This window comes from Megalobrama amblycephala, linkage group LG14 (genome assembly GCF_018812025.1).
Source record: "Megalobrama amblycephala isolate DHTTF-2021 linkage group LG14, ASM1881202v1, whole genome shotgun sequence".
NCBI lineage: Eukaryota > Metazoa > Chordata > Actinopteri > Cypriniformes > Xenocyprididae > Megalobrama > Megalobrama amblycephala.
This window is the reverse complement of record NC_063057.1, coordinates 38,381,818-38,401,272: the sequence shown is the minus strand read 5'-3', so window position 1 is coordinate 38,401,272 and position 19,455 is coordinate 38,381,818. Positions and strand designations below refer to the sequence as shown.

Below are 19,455 nucleotides of genomic sequence, written 5' to 3'. Positions count from 1 at the left end.
GACCCGTCCTCTCCCTGGGAAGAAGGGAGTACATCACCCGAAATACGTACCTGAACGATCCTACAGTAGTCTCCTCCCAGTGTGAGCCCCGACCCATCTCTCCCATTGGAAGACAGCGAAGCCACTCACTAGAGCACCCCCCTATATCGCACTCTGTGGGTCTCCGGCGGGTCCGCAGGATGGAACGACCCTGCCCAGAAGACTCACCATTTTTAGATTCCCTTTTTATACTCAATAAAATACGGTGTTACTTGAAGCCTTGTCTGTCGTCCTTGCCTGGCCTCTGTCCGACTCCCCAAGGGTGGTACGGGTTGTAGGGGTGGGTGCAGCCTGAGGGGCCTGCCCCGTGACATAAACATATAGTTTAAAAAAATCATTCTAAAGAATTTTTTTCTTTATAATATGTAGAATAGCAGTATCCACACCACAAATCGATAACGGCACAGAGAAACAATATTGTTGGAATCTGTTTGAGTGTTTTTGTTCCTGCTAATGAACGATAAAAACATTGACAGCCAAACAAAATCTATTACGCTTTAAAGAGCTCCAGCATTTAAAGTGGCAAATGACAAAACTGCACATGGTTAGAATGAACAGTGTTATTGTTGATTGGTGTGGAAACTATTGTTATAGTTATCTTTATAGTTATTGTTTGTGGTGTGAATGGGCTTTAAGAGTGCCACTACTGGCTCTGTATTTATTGCCACTACTGGCTCTGTATTTATTTTAATAGCTTTTTGGCTTTTTACAGTGCCTTTCAACTCTCTCTGTTTGTGGGCATCTAAAATGAATCAATAACACAAATTAAACAATACAAAAATGCACTAAAATATTCATATTTATTAAGGTCAGTGCTAAACATTCCTCATTTATCTGTAAAATAAATAAGATGCTAAAATATTTATTTATACAGTGCTACTGTCATTCAGTGTAATGGATGACACTGTGGTGTAACAGAGACTTTGCATTACTCTGATTGACAAACTTCTACTTCAGCTTATATTGCAGGCCATCAACTGGCCTCCTGTATCAAACAGTGAGCTTGACCAGTAAAGTTAATCACAATCATTCACAATATCTGTTTTTTTTTTTTTTTTTTAAATCGAACAATAGTGTTTTTTGCGTTTCACTGAAAGACATGCATTTTTGTAACTCAGGCCACCACACCATGAAAAGGTGAAATTATCAAATATTTAAGAGAATTAAACTCACTTTTCTTGCAGTACAACATGGTGTTCAGTGTCATGTTTCCACCCACTGCTGCTTCCTTCCACTTCCCACCAGAGGTCTCCGTTTCACCATTAACACTTCACTCTGGACTAATTTCCCACAATCCCTCAGCTAGGCACTGATCACACTCACACCTGTTTCCCATCAGGTTCCCTTTATAAGCTGCACTCCTTCACACTAGGGATGGGTAAATGAAGCCTCATGAAGCACTGAGGCTTTCCCCTGACTGTTCTGGGAAAAGATTCAAAGCTTCAAGAGTGTCGAGAACAGCGCCATCTGGTGCTTATTTAAAACATAGCAGCCAGAAGCTTTTGGAAGAAGCTCTGTCAGATGATGTAACCACCACACGCTCCACAGTTTCAATGTTATGTGTACAAATAAAAGCCTTACACGTGTGTGTTTCATTTGTCCATTAAATAAATTAATTTACCCTTTAATAAAATATAATATGACCTCACATGATTTAATATGATGTAATGTACTATTTATCTCTACACGCATTCACTAGTGAAAAAGGACATTGTGTGATAGGATCATCTGTTTTTAAATGTTCTTATGACACTTTGATAGTGCTTGTGTAACTGTAGGAAAGACAGAAAGGGGATAAAATTGTGTTAATTATTTTTATTGAGAAATAAAAGCTGTTTCACAGTGTTGGGGCTGAGTCTATTTCTCCTCTTAGACAGTACTTCCCCGGCCTTAGAGAACACTCTTTCACATGGTACAGAAGAGGCCGGGGTACACAGAAACTGTAATGCCAATGTATATAGAAGGGGGTAAACATGTTTCTGCGTTCTCCAGTATTCAAGTGGATCTTCAGCTCTTTGTATGTTTGTCTCTGTAAGGTATCTATCAACTTGTACGATCGCATCAGAAGTGGCATTTGAACTTTGTTTGCTGTGGTCTACAGCACTGTCCAACAGAAGCCAAAGATTTCCACCTAAGAAGTGTGAGGACAAAAATATATTTTCCGCTGTGTGTCTGTCTGGGAACTTCTCAACATCCAACAACACTGTATTCATCTTATCACTGTCATCAATGTAATGGCAGGTTATTGCAAGATATGCATCTGTGTTGATAGAAGTCCACATATCTGATGTTAGAGACACAGCAGTTGCTTTTTCCATCTCAGCCTTGGCTTTCCTCTTTGCTTCTTCATATTTTAAAGCCACCATTTTCTTTAAAGCCTTTTTGAGGTCACAAAAAAATAAGAGACAATTATACAATTATATTATTATAGATATAGATGTATTATATAGATTATACATCAAAATTGACCTCTTTTAAACTCACCTGTCTGTTTGGGATTATATAGGAAGGATCAAGGGCATGGATAAATCCCTGAAACCCTCATCCTCAACCACTGAAAATGGCTGAGAGTCTTTTATGACCATGTTGACCAATGCCTCATCAACCATTTGCTTGCGAGATGCTATAATGAATTGAATTAAATCATGATAATGAATTCACAATTATGAATAAAAATCATGAAGCAACAGTCCTACTTTGTGTGCTTGTAGGGTTGTTCTGGGGCTGTGCAGTCTCATGTAAAGAGGAGTTAGCATGGATGATGTGCTGTTTCCATACACAAGTTCCTTGTCACACACCAAGCATCTCACCTTCTGAATAAAGTTATATGAAATTAAGAAATTACATACAAGAACAAAATAAGTTTAAGCAAAAACTGATGTTTTTTTTTTAGAAAAGCATACATACATTGGTACGTATAAGCTCAAAATATTCCCAGGGGAAGTCTTTCTTTTTTTGGCTGTTGCCATTGCTCTAAACACAAATCCTTCACCAAACACCAACCCTATCCCCTCTCCCTTAATCCCACCCTAACCCCAAATACCAACACCAAGTTACCTAAAAAAAAACACCAAAAGTGCAAAGATTTTACAAAAACAAAAAGACAATAAAGTAAGAATAAATAAAAAAGAATGAACAAGTAGTGGCAAATACATTTTGTTGGTTATTTAAATGTAATATATTGATTAACTTTCAAAATACAGCACTCTCCTCACAAACCCATCAACCAGACTGAGCCAACGAGGACTCGTTAAGTAAGATCTGGGGTTCGAACCCTCTGACACGCAAAGCGAAACGCGCACGTGATTGGATAGAAAGTGAGGCTTCATTTGTCATCGATCACGTGACCAATACACACCCCGATATGGGGCTTCGCTAGAAATTGTGTCGCATGCGCGATACGCACATCGAAGCCTCAGTGTCATACGTAACATCACTACTTCACACACACTTTGCTTAGTATTGTTTAGCCTTGTTTTCGACCTTGTCTCCATGTTCCTTGCCTGTGTTTTTGACACTGGACTGTTTCCTTGGATGATGATCGTTTGCTGCCTGTCTTGACTTCTGCCTGTGTTTTGGATTACTCTTTTGCCTTGCCCTCTTGTATCTGTTTGCTGGTGTTTGACCCTCTTTCTGTAAGACTTTGCTCTTCCTGTTTTATTAAAGCCTGCATTTGGATCTCCAACTCTGTTGTCCCGCTCCCCATACGTTACATTCAGGGTATCATCTAATGATGTCTCAGACTGTTGAATGACTATCAGTTTTTTTATTTGATTTCAGAATGGCTTCTTGATCCTGTTACACTGAATGACCTCTGACAAACTGAATATTCAGGACAAAAGTCCCCTGGTTATTTAAATACTTAAAAAAACAAAACAAAAAAACAATATAGTCCTTTTAATATGTGACAGCCAACACTTACTTGAAAATGCCAAGAACACAAATGTATTTTTAAATTGGTATTTTATGTTTATTTAAAGATGTAATGGTAAAATCAAAGTCTGGACATTAAGCTGAATGACAATTTTACACATTGTTGATATTTTATTTTCTCAAAGTGATTTGAAATGTGAAAGCAGACACACTGCTTGCATTAAAGGATTAGTTCACTTTTAAATAAACTTTTGCTGATAATTTACTCACCCCCATGTCATCCAAGATGTCCATGTCTTTCTTTCTTCAGTCGAAAAGAAATGAAGGTTTTTGATGTAAACATTCTAGGATTTTTCTCCATATCATTCATTTCAATGGGCACCAAACGGTTGAAGGTCCAAATGGCAGCTTCATTGCAGCTTCAAAGGGCTTTAAATGACACCAGACGATACCAGACTATGAATAAGGGTCTTATCTAGCGAAACGATCGGTCATTTAAAAATTTTTTTTAAAAAGTTTAAGTTTTATAAGCACAAATGCTGGCTTTGCTCTTTTCTTAGATGCGCGTTTGTGACGTCACGTAATACGCAATTACGTTGAAAAGGTCACGGTTGACATAGGTGTAGCAACCACAGTTTCATTCGCTCAGGATTGTGTATAGGAAATCTCTGAAAAGTCACAAATTTCTGTCCTGACAAAAATGTTCTTTTAGGCTTTCTAATTAAAACACCCAGGATACGCACACCTTTCAAGCGTGAGTTTAAAATATTCTAACTGACCGCCAGAGTGAGTTTTTTTTAAGGCGACCCTTATTTTAGAACGTTTGCTCTTATTGTTTCCATGGCGACGCGTGCGTGTCACGAGCGCTGAACGTAGCCACAATAACACTGTATGAGAGATGGATCACTATTATTTTGTTTTTCCTTTTTTATTTAAAATATTCGCAAACTTGCTTACATGTCATCAACTATATGATATTCCGACTCTCAAATATGCGTAAGTGAGTGTGTTTTGTCGTTTAAAAACCTTTATAAATGATCTTTATCTTGATCTATAATGCGAGATGGGCGCCGCCATCTTAGTTTGCACTGCAGTTCACAGAGTCCTGTCAGTCTGATTTACAGCAGGTGAATACATCAGTTTCTCCTGAAATATATGCAAGTAAGTGGCTGGTGAACTGGAAGAATAAGAGAGTAAACTTTATAGTTACTTAGACCCATTATGTGTGTCTGATATGAATAAATGTCGGCAAATTATATTTGAATTCACTGTTTATTGATGCTTCCACTGACGTCTGACATCAGTGTGTATTTTATAAACTCCAAATGTATTGTTTAATGGTGCTTATGCGTATTTAAATGTCTGAAACCTTAAAAGAAACATTATGTGGCTGAAAACACTGCATAGCTGTGATGACAAGAGAGCGCGCGTCCGTCTCGCAGCCAGAGCGCGAAAGCACAGTTTGAATCTAGCAGTTATGTGACGTCGCTGAACAGTCTAAAGCCCATATGTGGAACCGTACGCCCAGGGGCACAGAAATAAACATCCCATATGTGGGAACGTACCGCTCAAAGGGTTAAACAATAAACTGACACAAAGACATTTGAATATGTGTATACGATCCTATAAACTTTTTTATTTTTATTTTTTTTAAATGACCGATCGTTTCGCTAGATAAGACCCTTATTCATCGTCTGGTATCGTCTGGTGTCGTTTAAAGCCCTTTGAAGCTGCACTGAAGCTGCCATTTGAACCTTCAACCGTTTGGTGCCCATTGAAATGAATTATATGGAGAAAAATCCTAGAATGTTTACATCAAAAACCTTAATTTCTTTTCGACTGAAGAAAGAAAGACATGGACATCTTGGATGACATAGGGGTGAGTAAATTATCAGCTAAAGTTTATTTAAAAATGGAGTAATCCTTTAAACATGTTTATTATGTACATAAAATGGCTTTTGTAAATGGACTATATGCACAGAGCGTTCTTTAGAACTTCCGCATTAATATAAGCTAGAAAACTTCCGGTTAGATGTCATTTGCTGGTGTGTTGAGCACCAGTAGTGTAATCTTAGTTTATAATCAGAATATAGTCACTTAAATAGTCAGGCATAGCATTCATTTAGTTATTCAAACGTAAGCATACAATATAAATAAATAAAGATGTATCTCATTGTTCCTCCTCGGCTAAATTCAATTCAACCATCAGTTTTCACACTTTTATGTGAAAAAAAGCTTCAAAAATTTAAATTTACTGTGCATTTTAGTTAGATTAATTGAATAAAATGTGTGTTTTTACAAGTGTGCTGAAATCATTGATCTTGCGCTGCACTGACTGACAGCTGCTGTGATTACAAAAGGAAGTGTGGTGCTCGCTTTCTGTGTCATTCATTCACAAGAAAAGTCATTTTTATTAGGATTTTTTCATACTTCACAGTGACAAAATGTATTTTCAAACCTAGTTATTTTATAATGTTTAATATTTAGTCAAAAAGCAGTGAAAAACGATTAGAGGAAATGGCTGATACATGTGCAAATAAATACTACTTTGCTGCCACCTGCTGGTTAAAGTGGTAATTATTGTCTTTTTTATTTTTAAATAAGTGTTTTCTATCAAATGTTGAATTTCCTACATTTTTACACACTCGGTTTTACAATGGAGACATTCTCAGAAGGATGAACAAATAATCTTTGTGTTCATCACATTAAAATATGTGTGTCTAATTACAGACAAGGCATTTTTAAACAGTCCGAATAGCTTCATCTTTATTACAATCAATAAAACTGGTTTATTGGCAAATTAGGTAAATGTGATAACTGCATTAAAATATGAATAACAACATTAAAAAGTCAACCACTGATGGTTTTGTGTCAGTGTACAGCGACTACAGAATGAACAGCTAACGGTTCACCGGAAATGCCAGAGCTTAACGACAACCAGGAAGTAACCGTGCATATAGCCTTATTTAATTTGATGCGGACACCAAAATGGCGACATCTCATCTTTGACCCTCAAACAGCTGATTCATTCAAGAATAAGGCAAGCTGTGTCCGAAATCACCCCCTATACCCTTATTCACTACATTAGTCCACTAATATAGTCACTTGAAGAAGTGAATGAAAAGAGTGAGTGAATTCAGACACTCGGTGCACTGGGAGGGCTGTCTGTTTAATAATCATTTAAAAACTAGCAGCTCCAGTACTAGTAATGAAAAAATTATCTTGAGCTCTGTCATGAAAACCAGCATGTATAAACCTTAAAACAATTTAACAAGAAAGATAAAACGAAGTGGATGGATGATTCAACTGCCTGCGCCATCATTGCCCCCTATACCTTTAAATAGGGCACTATTTGAGGGAACAGCCATTTGTAGTGGTGTACGAAACCATAGTGAACGTTGTCGAGTGCTCATTCAATCCCACAATGCACCGCAGTAACGAGTGTACAACCGGTGCACGCTTAATGGCTGGAGAATACCCACAATCAGTGGCGGCTGGCCAATAGAGGGCGCTAGGGCGCCGCCCTCCCTGAACCACACACGCAAAATAATAATCATATAAATTATTTAAATGTATATTTGTATGATGTAATATATTAGAAAATCATCTGTGGAAAATATTTTTTTCACAATCACCATATGTCCTCTCTGTGTGCACCACTCAATTTCAGCTGAGGGGCAATCGAGAAATCGCCCAAAGGAGGCGGGTCTTTGTAGAATTTAGTCAAATACCTATTCAATATATAAATATATTCAAGATGTGACATAAAATTTAGCCAATCAGCGTCCTCAATTCTTATCTGCAATGGGCGATTTTTTGTCGCCCCCAAACTGCTCAAATGAGGGCTTGGCCAGTAGTGGCGCGATTCAATGCATTCTCTTTGGGTTCCGGGAGGGCTCGCACTAACGTGCTTTCGTCATCATACGTAACCTTAACTTGTGCTGCGATTGGTGGACACAAACATACTTCTATTAATATTTTTTTTATGCTGAAGTGACATCCAGTAATTTCCTCAGTGCATTATTTACACTTCACAGATATATTCTCCATCTGCAAATGTTAGAAAGTCGAGAAAATATTTCCATTTTGCAGTCAGTCGTGGACGAGCCTTCAGCAAGCACAACCTTTCGTGGACGAGCGCCGCTGCGCGCATGCGCGCCAAACAGACGGAGTTCAATATGAGTAAAACAAATTTTGCTAAAAATATTTGTAGTTGAAAATTCGTTTTTGTGGCGAACATAATTATGCCATATGTAGAATTTTGAAAATACAACTAAGTGTATTTGTACGATAGCAGTAACTGTGTAAAGTGACTGTTGTGTATTTAAATAGACTGTTTAGTGTATTTAACTTCTGCTTTAAAAAACATTTTGTTTTTAGATTGTAAAGTTACAATTTTAGAATATAGCCTCTAATGTGATTTGATCCCTTTTTTGCACATAATATAGCATGTACTACACAGTTACATTCATGTTTGTTTTTATAGCCTTCAATATGAACATTGTTTCTAGGACAATATTGGGCAGGATGTAATTTTTTTTTTTTTAATTAAATACAGAATTTTTTTTTTAGATCCCAGCCCTATGGCATGCTTTAAATAATGAATTTTCCATGTTTTAGATAAGCGGTAATGATACATTATTATATCACTTGTTAAATGATTATTTAACAATTAGCCTATTCATTCCTGCATTTCTAAAACAAAAAATGTTTGCGCCCCACCAAAAATTTTTTGCACCAGCCGCCACTGCTGCCCACAATGCACCATGGTTTCACACCGCACGAGTCAGCAGAGCGTAAGCAGCGCATATTTTTTTCGGCGCCCATGTTAACAGCATGAGAGCATGGAAATTACAACCAAAAGCTGCACAATGTGGCGTCATATATTATATGCAGAGTTGTATTGTGGTAAAAATAGCAACAGGATAGTGTCAGTAGAGCATGAGTGCAATCATTTGATGTCACCGACATATAAAGCACTGTACCTAAACAAAATGGTGCCCCATTGTCCAAATATGCCATGGATTTTTTAAATAACATAAATCTTTCATGGGTTTTTACTACATATTTCAGTAAGAGACGTCATTTACGTAATATTAAGCCATACAAGTCATAACACCAGGTTCCCCTTAAGGAAGCAACTGTGTGTGTGAAGGCGTCTGTGGTTTTATGTGTAAAATGACACTGCATGAGCTACTGATCTGCTTCACTCAGGCTTTTTACACAAACATTACAAAGATGAGCTGATAAAACAGAGTATAATAAATAAAAAAACAGGGGCAAGTCAGGAGCATTTTCATGAGAAACTAGAGAAATAACTGGTCATCTGTGTGCCCTCGATGAGGAGCATCTGTCTCGTCTTCAGAGCTTCTCTTCTTGTTTCTTCTGAAGGTCTGTGGCTTATTTTAGTTTGACTTAAGGCCAACCATGACCTGTAACTATAAATAAATAAGCCATGCAGTATATAAACAAAGCAGTCTAAACTTTTAAAACTAGATGATTTTTTTTATTTATTCATGACTCATTTGATGATTTATATAAAGAATATTTAACCCCACACAACCAATATAGTCCTGTTTGATTATTTGCTAAAATATTACTTAAATATGGGGGAAAAAATACAGAGATTTATCATGAAACAGGAAGTTGGAGTTTCTGAAAAGAGCTAACAGGAACTGAAAAAAAAAAGAAAAAAGACAGAGCCCACACAAAACAGAGTCGTGCCTATTAGTGAGTGAGAACCAGTCATGAGGGACCATTTATATCTTTTCTTCTTTATGATTCAATTTAGTTCTGGTAAGTTAAGATGTTTATTTATTTATTTTTTAATTTATGAGGAGCTGGTGTGAGATCAGTGTGATGTAGTTGTAGTTATTTAAAACATCAGTTTAAAACATATCTAAAAACAACTTTTAAAAAATAATGCATCTTTTAAGAAAATTGTATTTTGTAGTTTTTCTAAGAAAAGTCTGTCTATTCACACATACAGAAAGTTGAATGAACAGCTCTGCAATTGACAAATTCTTAAAGGATGAAACAGACATTTTGATTGTATAATAAATCAGGAATGAGACTTTTTTAATAGTGAAGTAATGCATACAGAAACTGAATGTGATGAGATTTGAGCAACATTGTCTTTCTATGTTCATTAAAAGTCGCTAAGGTTTGAATAAAGGCCCTCACAACATTTTTAAAATCATGTTAATTTACATTAACATAACTTACATTGCATTAAACTACAAGTTTCTGATCAAAAATCCTTCAGAAATTAAGTTGTTGATATTAAATGTCCAGTTCATTCAAAGAAGAGAATTACTGTGAGATCTAATAAACACAATAAAGTGCTGCTCATGAACACAAACCTGAAGCTCTTCTCAGCTTTTTCCTGATTATTATATATTCCAGTAAAGCCCATTTGTAAGTTTTTGACAAGCTCTCTTGTTTTCAGGCTGTATTCTTTCAAATGAGCGTCAGAAAATAGAAATAACAGGATACACAGGTGGATCAGTGGTGCTGCCCTGCTCCTGCGCTCATCCTCAGTCTACAGTCAACACATTCACATGGCGGTTTGATGGCGGTGGACGATGGATTCCAGTATTTGAGTATGAGAAGTACAGCGGCAGACGTGTGCTGTTTAATGAAAGTTCTCCACAAAATCTGTCTCTTCTCATTTCTGGCCTCAGAAAGGAAAATCAAGGGTACTATAAGTGTGAGACTGAAGGACATTATATAACCATTCATTTAACAGTGAAGGGTAAGTGATGCTTCTTCTAGAAATATAAATCTCTCTTGTTAGACATGATTGATAGTTCAAGAATAGACATTCAATTGTTCTTTTTACAAAATTATTATTTTATTTTTTACTTTAAATTGTAGATTCATTGACCTTTGAGTTTCACTTGTTCTTACTACAATGTGTCTCAATCATGGCTTTTTTCTTGTATAAATATGTTTTTAGGCTGTAATTTGGTTCAGAACACAAAGGCAACGATTGCGGTGACTGGATATGCAGGAGAGTCTGTGGTTCTGCCCTGCTCATGCTCTGAACTACTGGCTAAACCTGAACAGATACGATGGATGTATTATGTAGAAAATGCTTATAAGGAAATTTACCCAAATGAAAACTCTGAGAAGCACAAGAACAGAGTCAAACTGTTGAATCAAACATCTCCAGGAAATCTCTCTCTACACATATCAGCACTGACCGCAGAGGACGAAGGAGACTATGTTTGTTCTGTCTCGTCTAAAACAGTCTACTTCAGACTTCGTGTTGAAGGTAGTTTTGTTCTGTTGATGTTACTTTGATCATCATTACTACTGATTTTATGAAGAATCTTAATATTTAGAGGAATGAGGTAAACTTGTAGGATGACATGCTGTTTGCATTGTTATATTATCATTGTTATCAGGACAGAGAAACCACATTATCATTGACAGTTATTCTCAGGACAGAGAAACCACACATCCATACATCCATCAGTTTATCAACACTTCAACCTTCACACCAAACACAAGAACTTCCATCAGCTCAACAACCACACGACACATCTCAATGTAAGTCATTTTCATTATACCACAATTACAATATTTTATCATTCTTTCATCTTTCATTTTTAAAAGTTCCCTATGTAACTTTTTTTTTATAAAAATTACCAAAATGTATATAATGCTGCGTTCACACCGAACGCGTCTGGGGCGTCTGATTTACATGTTAAGTCAATGTAAACGCGCGTCTAGATGTCCTGCGGCGCGAATCGGCCGTTGACGCACGAATGGCGCGGTGCGAATTGAGCGTTCACGCGGCTGACGCGCGAATTGAGCGTCTGACGCCCAAACGCCCGAGTTGAAAAATCTGAACTTTGGCGTAAATTCGCGGCGCGTTAACCAATCAGGGACTCTGCTTTGGTAGTAACGTGTTTATGATGTGATCAGTGGTGGAGACCAGAACAAAGATGTCGCTGTGTGTGGATGTGTCATTATATTTTTATCGAGATAGGAATAAAAAGGACCTTGCCTGGAAGAGAATAAGTGAATAAATCGGACAATCTGGTTAGTTGTAAAACTTTTTGCATGATTTTAGCTGTTGATACTAGGTCGCCTTCTAGCTAGCAAAAGTCGGCCGGCATAACCGAGTTAAATTGCCGCTACAGGTTTCCAACTGACGAGATTATGTGTTTATTCAGAGGATCTGTGCAGAAAGAGATGAAAGCCCCTCCCATGACGCGAATTCGCGTCTGACTTCAAAATGTTCAAGCGTCCAACTAGACGCGTCTGGCGCGAATTTGACGCCCCAGATGCGTTCGGTGTGAACGCAGCATAATGGGTCAATGCATCATCAACCCTTACAAAAAGTGTCTCTGTCTTACCCTGATTCACTATGGTGAGCCTATTTGTTCATCCCAGAACAACATTCCAATCAACCAATCAGATTTGAGGGACAATTTTCAGTCAAGTTTAGGCTAGGGTTAGGTGCTTCTACATCAGTGTTATTAACCTAAATATATGTTATAGGGTTAGATTTAGGGGTAGGGTTGTGGTTTGGATTAAATTTTTCGACAGGAACGTTCCTAGATCAACAAAATATGTTGACACAGGAATGCGTCTAACACAGACTGTAAAAAATATGGACGTAGTGTCCGTGACGTCACCCATAGATTTCTGTAGTGCTGTAGTACTCGAGTCCGGACTTGGACTCGAGTCCGGACTCGAGACGTTTTTCTGTTGTCTCGGACTTGTCTCGGACTCGGTGATATTTGCACTCGGACTTGTCTCGGACTTGGTCATTGGTCTCGCCACAAGTCCTAGTTGGTCTCGACCGAGTCCAGCTTTTCAGTCTCACTTCTTACCGATTCCGAGCCGATCTTTTTTGTTACCAGCGGCACAGGCAGTAACGTCAGCTGCGCATTCTCGCTCTCTTCTCTCACGGTGAAGTGACATACACTCGCACGGGCGCCTCCGCGCGCTCTCTCTCTCGCTCGCTCTCGCTCTCTCTCTCGTCTCATTTGCTCCGGTTCCCGCAGGTTTCGCGCTCACACCAAAAGCGCGCGCACCACTGATCAGTGGAGCGAAAAAGCCACGCTCATTCTCAAACAGAGACAGAAGTCAAACAGAGTCACAATTACCAAAATCAGTTGCTTACTGCGCTTAAAATATCAAATACATACAAAATTATGACAAAATGCTCGTCTTGGCAATTATTCAGATAAACACAGTCAGTTTTGGATCGTTAAATAGCTAAGAGAACGCATGTTGTGTAACAGTATTGGGTCATTAACTCTTAAAGGGACAGCAGTCCAATATTCCTGCTGCTGTCTGTCATGTTATTTAAAGAACAAAAGACAAAGAAAATTTAATGGTAACTTTAATGGTAAGAATAAGTCTGTATTTAATATTTACAATAAAAATACAGAAATTAAGGTAACCAACGTGGATGTGTTATTTTACATTTGAATACTTTAATTTATGTAGTATTTCTTATCTAAATTGAAACCTACTTAACCTGAAAAACTTAGTTTCATAGCTCTCTATTCTATTGCATTTATTTGCTGTTTGGAATTTTTTTTATTTGTTCTTATTTTATTACTGAGTTTTACTTTTTTATGAAAATAAAACTTTGCGTTGAAGAAAGGTAGATTTTTGTTTGTATATGCTGTCAATTATAGTTCTTAGAAAGAAAATCATAATTGGCAAAAATAGGTATCGGCAGATCACACTATCCAAAAATTGGAAATCGGAATCGGCCAAGAAAATTAAAATCAGCGCATGTCTAGTTCAAACGAAAGCCACAGCAGAACACAGCATATCAATGTTTTGTGAACGAATCTGTGGCTGTGTAAAAACCATGAGAGTCAATTATGTGAAAAATACTGTGTTTTTTTACACGCGAAACATGAACACGTGTTATATTGCACACTATAAACACAATCAAAGCTTCAAAAAACCACGAAAAACGGGACCTTTAAAAGTATCACACGTTATAACATCATTGCTTATTTCTCTTTTGGACATTTTTAATTTAAAACATTTATTTATTTTATAAAGGTATTTATAGAGGTAAAAAAAAAGCACTGTAATGCACAATCAGTTTAAAGGGGAAAATATTGTCCCTTAATGGAAAAGGTGTGGACTGCAGCAGTCTAAGTGGAAGAGAGGGGGTATGCAGAAGAATGTTAAATGCCACAGGGTGTATGCGACTGTAAAATTTTTGGGAACCACAGTTGTAGAGAATTTAAAAACATGTAATAATGCAAAAAATAATAATGCAAAATTATTATTTTATAATCTAAGATATGCTGTCTCTCACATCACATAAATTATCAATAGTTATGTACGAAGGTCTTGAAGAGGATTCTTTTTTTCTGTCTCTGTCTTGACTGTCTCATTTGGACTCGGACTTGACTTGGACTCGAACCTTTTGGACTTGGACTTGACTTGGACTTGAACCTCTTTGGACTCGGTCTTGACTTGGACTCGAACCTTTTGGACTTGGACTTGACTTGGACTCGACAAAGGTGGACTTGACTACAGCCCTAGATTTCTGAAGAGCATTTTTGAAGCAAAAATGAGGCTGCTGCCATCTTGGCAGGGCGTCACTTCCGGATAACTGAAAATGGGCAAAGAGGCGGGACGCGGTTGGGACTGAGATGCCTGATTACTGAAACCACGCCCGCCTAGCTCGACGTGATCATGTTATCAGGCAAAGGAGCTATCTGTTCATCTTAGATACTGTCTAAAATATTAATAAAGATAAGTTATATCATTAGAAAGATCTAAAGGTCAATCTACTGTGTCTTTTTTACAATATAGATGCTCCAGCTCCAGTAACTGTAATTTGTGTTGAATGTAAAAATAACACGTTCAATCAAAACAAGACTTCATACCTTTGTAATGAAATAGCGATCGCGAGATGAATCCAATCTGTGGCACTTGGGTAAAATGTCCACGAGTGTCGATTGAAAACAGCACTTTTTGTCCACAAAAGTGTTAAATCCAGGAAATATTGATATATTATCCATTGTTTGCATCACATTTCTTCTGAATGATCTGCTCTCCATCATCGTTCAAGAAATTATGCAACCTGAGCAGCGTTTATGTTGTAAAACTGTATATGATCATATATCTCACAAACAAATGAGCCGGTGTCCAAAGTATAATTTTTCAAAATGCAGCAGTTTTATTTCTAATATCCATTTTATATCCTCCCGCCCTTGTCATTGTAGTAAATCTGGTGAACAACTTCTAGCCAATGCCACAATCCAACAATGTGTTCTGTTTATCTTCCGCATGCGTGCACATGTACACAGATGCAAATCTCGAGTCTCAACTATTAACGCAGCAAACCATATTATTTTATAATTGTATAAAATAATCCCGAAAAAAGCACAAACACGGCAGAGATGCCAAATTCAATGGCTGGAATTAGCTGAGGTGACATGATGGCTCAGACAGCAGCAGCAATCCACCTGTCACTCGAGTGACCACGCCCTTAATTATGCAGAACTTTAAGGCTTAATATATTTAAAAGTATGAGTTATAAAAAAAAAGAAAAATCACCCCCCTCAAGGTGATGATACATGGGGCAACTTTTTGAGCAATGTTGATGAGCAACGTTGCTTGGGCACTTTCCCACTGAGAATGAGCAACAAATTTCTATCTGAATACGTTAGATCAGTCGTGGTCAAATTTTTGAGATCCTCCAATCAGAATGTTAGCAGCCGATCACGTGACCAGTTCTGAGATTTCAGAAACAATTCAAACAGATGGCGGCCTCTCAGAGGCAGTGGAGCAGAGAAAAGTAGCGTGAACCTATATCTTTTTAGTTGTCATGTGTCAACCCAAAACGGAATTTACCTCATATATTGCTGAAAATACCAACAATTGTCCAATTTAATGCATGTAAGCTGTGATTAAGCCATTGAATGTTTTCAGTTTAATACTAAAAAGACGAGATCTGTTTTACTGCTGTAGGGCGTATGGCACATGAATGTAGCTTTTGATGCGATCAACCCGGGTTCGAATCCGCCTTTTGCTGAACTCACTCTTCTCCCTTTTCCTATCACAAATCAGATTGGAAAGGCATTTATTTTTAATAAAAATGAAGAAAATATTTGAAAAGTTGAAATAAAGTGCATAAATGCAACTTTGACACATGTACAGTGTGGAAGTGGCATAGGTTAGTTGTCACAACCAGCACGCTGAATCTCTAACCTCAGAGGAATTAGAACAGAGGAGTCTGCTAGAAAAAGAGATGAGACAGAGCTCGTAATACAATGAGAATCAACATGGGCTTGGCTTTTCAGATTTGAAATGTTGTAAAAGCAATGAGGAGATGCCGTATTTATTACTCAACAGGTGAGTAAAGTTAGGTATTTTATTGAACAGATAAATTGCAATATGTAGCTCTCTAACAGAGTTCATTGTAAAGCATTATCTGTTGTAAAGGATCATATTAATTTGCACAGTCACGCAGAGCCAAAATACAACAAAAACAATGTTCTTACGTAATGCAATTTACACAAAGTTAAACTGCGTGCATGCAGTTTTGTTTCTAACCAGAAGTTAAATAGTGTACATTTAATTGTGTGTGCAGCTTTTATTATATCAAATTGTTGAATATTTATACTAAATTTGAAAACAAGAATGCATTTGTCATGTATTTCTGTTCTCAACAGATGTTTTTATTTTGTTGGGGGTGATTCTCTCAGTACTATTACTGGCATTACTGGCATTTATCTACTGGAGATGCAGAGGTACATGAACACAATCACACGTTCTTCACAGATATACTCGTAAATGACCAGCTAATGCAGCTGTAAACTCTCGAAACACTATAGAATAATAGGTACAAAACCAATAACTATTGAAAACCAACATTTAGATGAATTTCTCTGATGACATTAAAACATTCTGGCTAAAATGTTTTATGTTGTAGGAGGCAGAAATGTGAAAACGGTGACCAGGGATGAAGAAGAACTAAATATAGAACAAGACAATCAGGTCAGCACAAACTCACTATTGCACAATGGTTTCACAACTTATTGAATACTGTGCCAGCAATCACCCCATCTTTTCCTCTTTCTCCAGGATGACGTGACGTACTCTACTGTAGTCCATGTTAAAACTGCCACCACACCAGCTCACAGAGAGAGTGACCCAGCAGAGCACACTGAGTACGCCCCAATCAAAGTTAAACGCTAAACGTCAAGAAAGAATATAGTCAATTTAATGGTGAGCATTTGAAAGAGATTGAAACGATCATGTACATTTTATTATTGAGGGTTTTGTGTAACTTCAGTTTAAGAAGAAAACCTGTTCATTGTTTGGAGAATGATTTTCAGAATGATTGCATTTTAAAGCAGGACTAGAGAATTAAGGAGTTGCACATTTCTAGTTTCAGAAAGCTGAGCACTAATAGAGGAAAAAAGAAATGAGTCACACCGTGTTCATGCGCTTTCACCAAATGATCTCATAGTGTGACTCAATTCTCCCAAACCATAGTGTCAGATTTAGCAGTTGACATATTCAATGTTTAAATTTGCCATGAAATAATTATTGATCTCATAGTGAACAATTCATCCATATGTTTCATATTTTAAAACTTAACTAATTTACTAAAATGTAAATTAAAAATTTCTTAACTTTGTCTTAACTTCTCCTAATGAAAACAATAGACTTCTCTCTGGTAAGAACTTCTTGAGTCATTTTGTCCTCATAAATCCCTCTTTCTTACAATCGACTGCAAGCTTGCATCCAGATCCGCCTCCATCCAATCAACAACAAATAAATAGAACCATGTTCCCTCCATTCATTTATTTTTACTTTTCCATTAATTCGTTTCAGTCTTTCATAAGATGAATAAGTGACTTGTTTTACCAAGTCAGCCTCATTGTTTGTTTTTGTTTTCATTTTTTTAGTTGTACTTTTACATTTATTAGTATGGTATTATTACTAATATGTTTTTATTGACAGAAACAGAGTTACTGTCCAAAGGGGGAAAAAATTATATTATAATAAAAGTAATAATAATACACTATTTAATATAAATGGAAAATTATTTAATAAAAATGACTAATTTTGTTCTTTAATCAAGTCACTTATCTTTTTCACACCTCCCCACCACATATACATAAAATAACTAAAATAACTAACCCTTAATACTATAATTTCATTTCAAATTCTTATATATTACTATTTAATAATAACTGACTTAAAGCTTTTCCTCTTTGTCGCCATCGCTGTTTGAAACATGCGATTGCAGTCATATGCGGAACAGTTGTTTGTACGTGTGTTGTGTCTCAGCACAGCTCGTCAGCGCGGATGAATCTAGTGCTTGCTGTCAGTCACCGCACCGGTGCGGATACTGAACTTCAGAATCACAGATTCTACGTCTTGAAAGTATGACCAATATAAGAATTTTCACTGGAAAATATCATCTGAACAAGTAAGTAACATGTCTGCCACTTTTGTTTTGACCAACTGAGGAAAAAAGCATTAGGCCTACAATAAATCGCACTGCTAATGATGATTAAATCTAACGATTACTTAGCTCGGATCATGCCAAACCGTGCAAATTATTATTACTGTTATATTGTTCTCAAATTGTTAATGTTAACAACATCAGCATTGCGTGACTGTGTGTATATTAGCGTTACCTGTAGATTTCGATTTCTGTAGCCACTCCACAGTCCACAATCTTTTGCTGATGATTGCTGATGATTTGACAATCACTCATGTTGTCACTGATGATTGTCATTTGGATCTTTCTGGATTACAATCCGCCATCAAAATGATAAGCTTAATTATTTCAGCTGCTGTGAGAAAAGGCTATAAATGATCCGCTACCAGCTGCGTCCTCACATGATAAAACTGATTAGCCTCCTTCCTTTCTGTTTACAGACGTGACGTAATGACGCACAGACGAACTGCTGCATGCTCAAATTTCCCGCGGAAATCCACCATGTTGCTCTTATTATAAAACATTATTACAAGCTTACCGTTGTGAATCGAGACAAGATAATGAGATAGTTTTGAACAATGGCTGATTATGTACTTGCTCAAAAGTTTATTTTGGATCATTTTTAACCAAAAAAAGTTGCGAACTGCAGCTTTAAGGTTATTACATAATTCTAGGGGTTTTACAGAATAAAGTACAATTTTATGCAATCTGAAAAGTCCAAAATGACAAAAGATCACTCTTGTGCAAGTTAACAAGAGGCCAGCTGGAGATGCTTGCTGCGTCCCATTTCAAAGGCAGCATTTGTACACTCAAAAAAAAAACTTATTTTGATTCAACACCATTGTATTAGGTTTCTGGTTCAAATTTGCTTCATGTTAAATTGACTTGAAACGATTACTTTTTAACTTTATGTCTTCATATTACAATAACATGTTTCAATCAAGTAAACTCAACCACGACTCAATCAAACAGGACTTTCACTCCCATCATGCTTTGCAAATGGGCTGATCTGGGAGGGTAAATGTTGAAATCAAGTGTTATTTTAAGCAGTTTTTAGCAACATAAGAAAATGGAGAGACTTTTTAATG

General features: G+C 37.0%; 1 protein-coding gene and 1 long non-coding RNA gene across 2 annotated transcripts; one reads left to right on the top strand and one right to left on the bottom strand.

The window, feature by feature from the left end:
- Nucleotides 1–1,839: 1,839 nt before the first annotated feature.
- On the bottom strand, nucleotides 1,840–18,911 carry LOC125244949. Its single transcript, XR_007179406.1, has 4 exons — nucleotides 18,564–18,911; nucleotides 2,736–2,852; nucleotides 2,524–2,662; nucleotides 1,840–2,417 (listed from the first exon to the last, which is right to left on the bottom strand). It is a non-coding gene; the product is annotated as an uncharacterized LOC125244949 (long non-coding RNA).
- On the top strand, nucleotides 9,562–17,996 carry LOC125244921 (polymeric immunoglobulin receptor-like). The gene is made up of 7 exons (XM_048155315.1): nucleotides 9,562–9,708; nucleotides 10,361–10,666; nucleotides 10,871–11,188; nucleotides 11,350–11,466; nucleotides 16,584–16,661; nucleotides 16,844–16,908; nucleotides 16,996–17,996. The coding sequence occupies exons 1-7, from the start codon at nucleotides 9,660–9,662 to the stop codon at nucleotides 17,107–17,109; spliced, it is 1,047 nt and encodes a 348-aa protein (XP_048011272.1). The 5' UTR covers nucleotides 9,562–9,659; the 3' UTR covers nucleotides 17,110–17,996.
- Nucleotides 18,912–19,455: the final 544 nt, after the last annotated feature.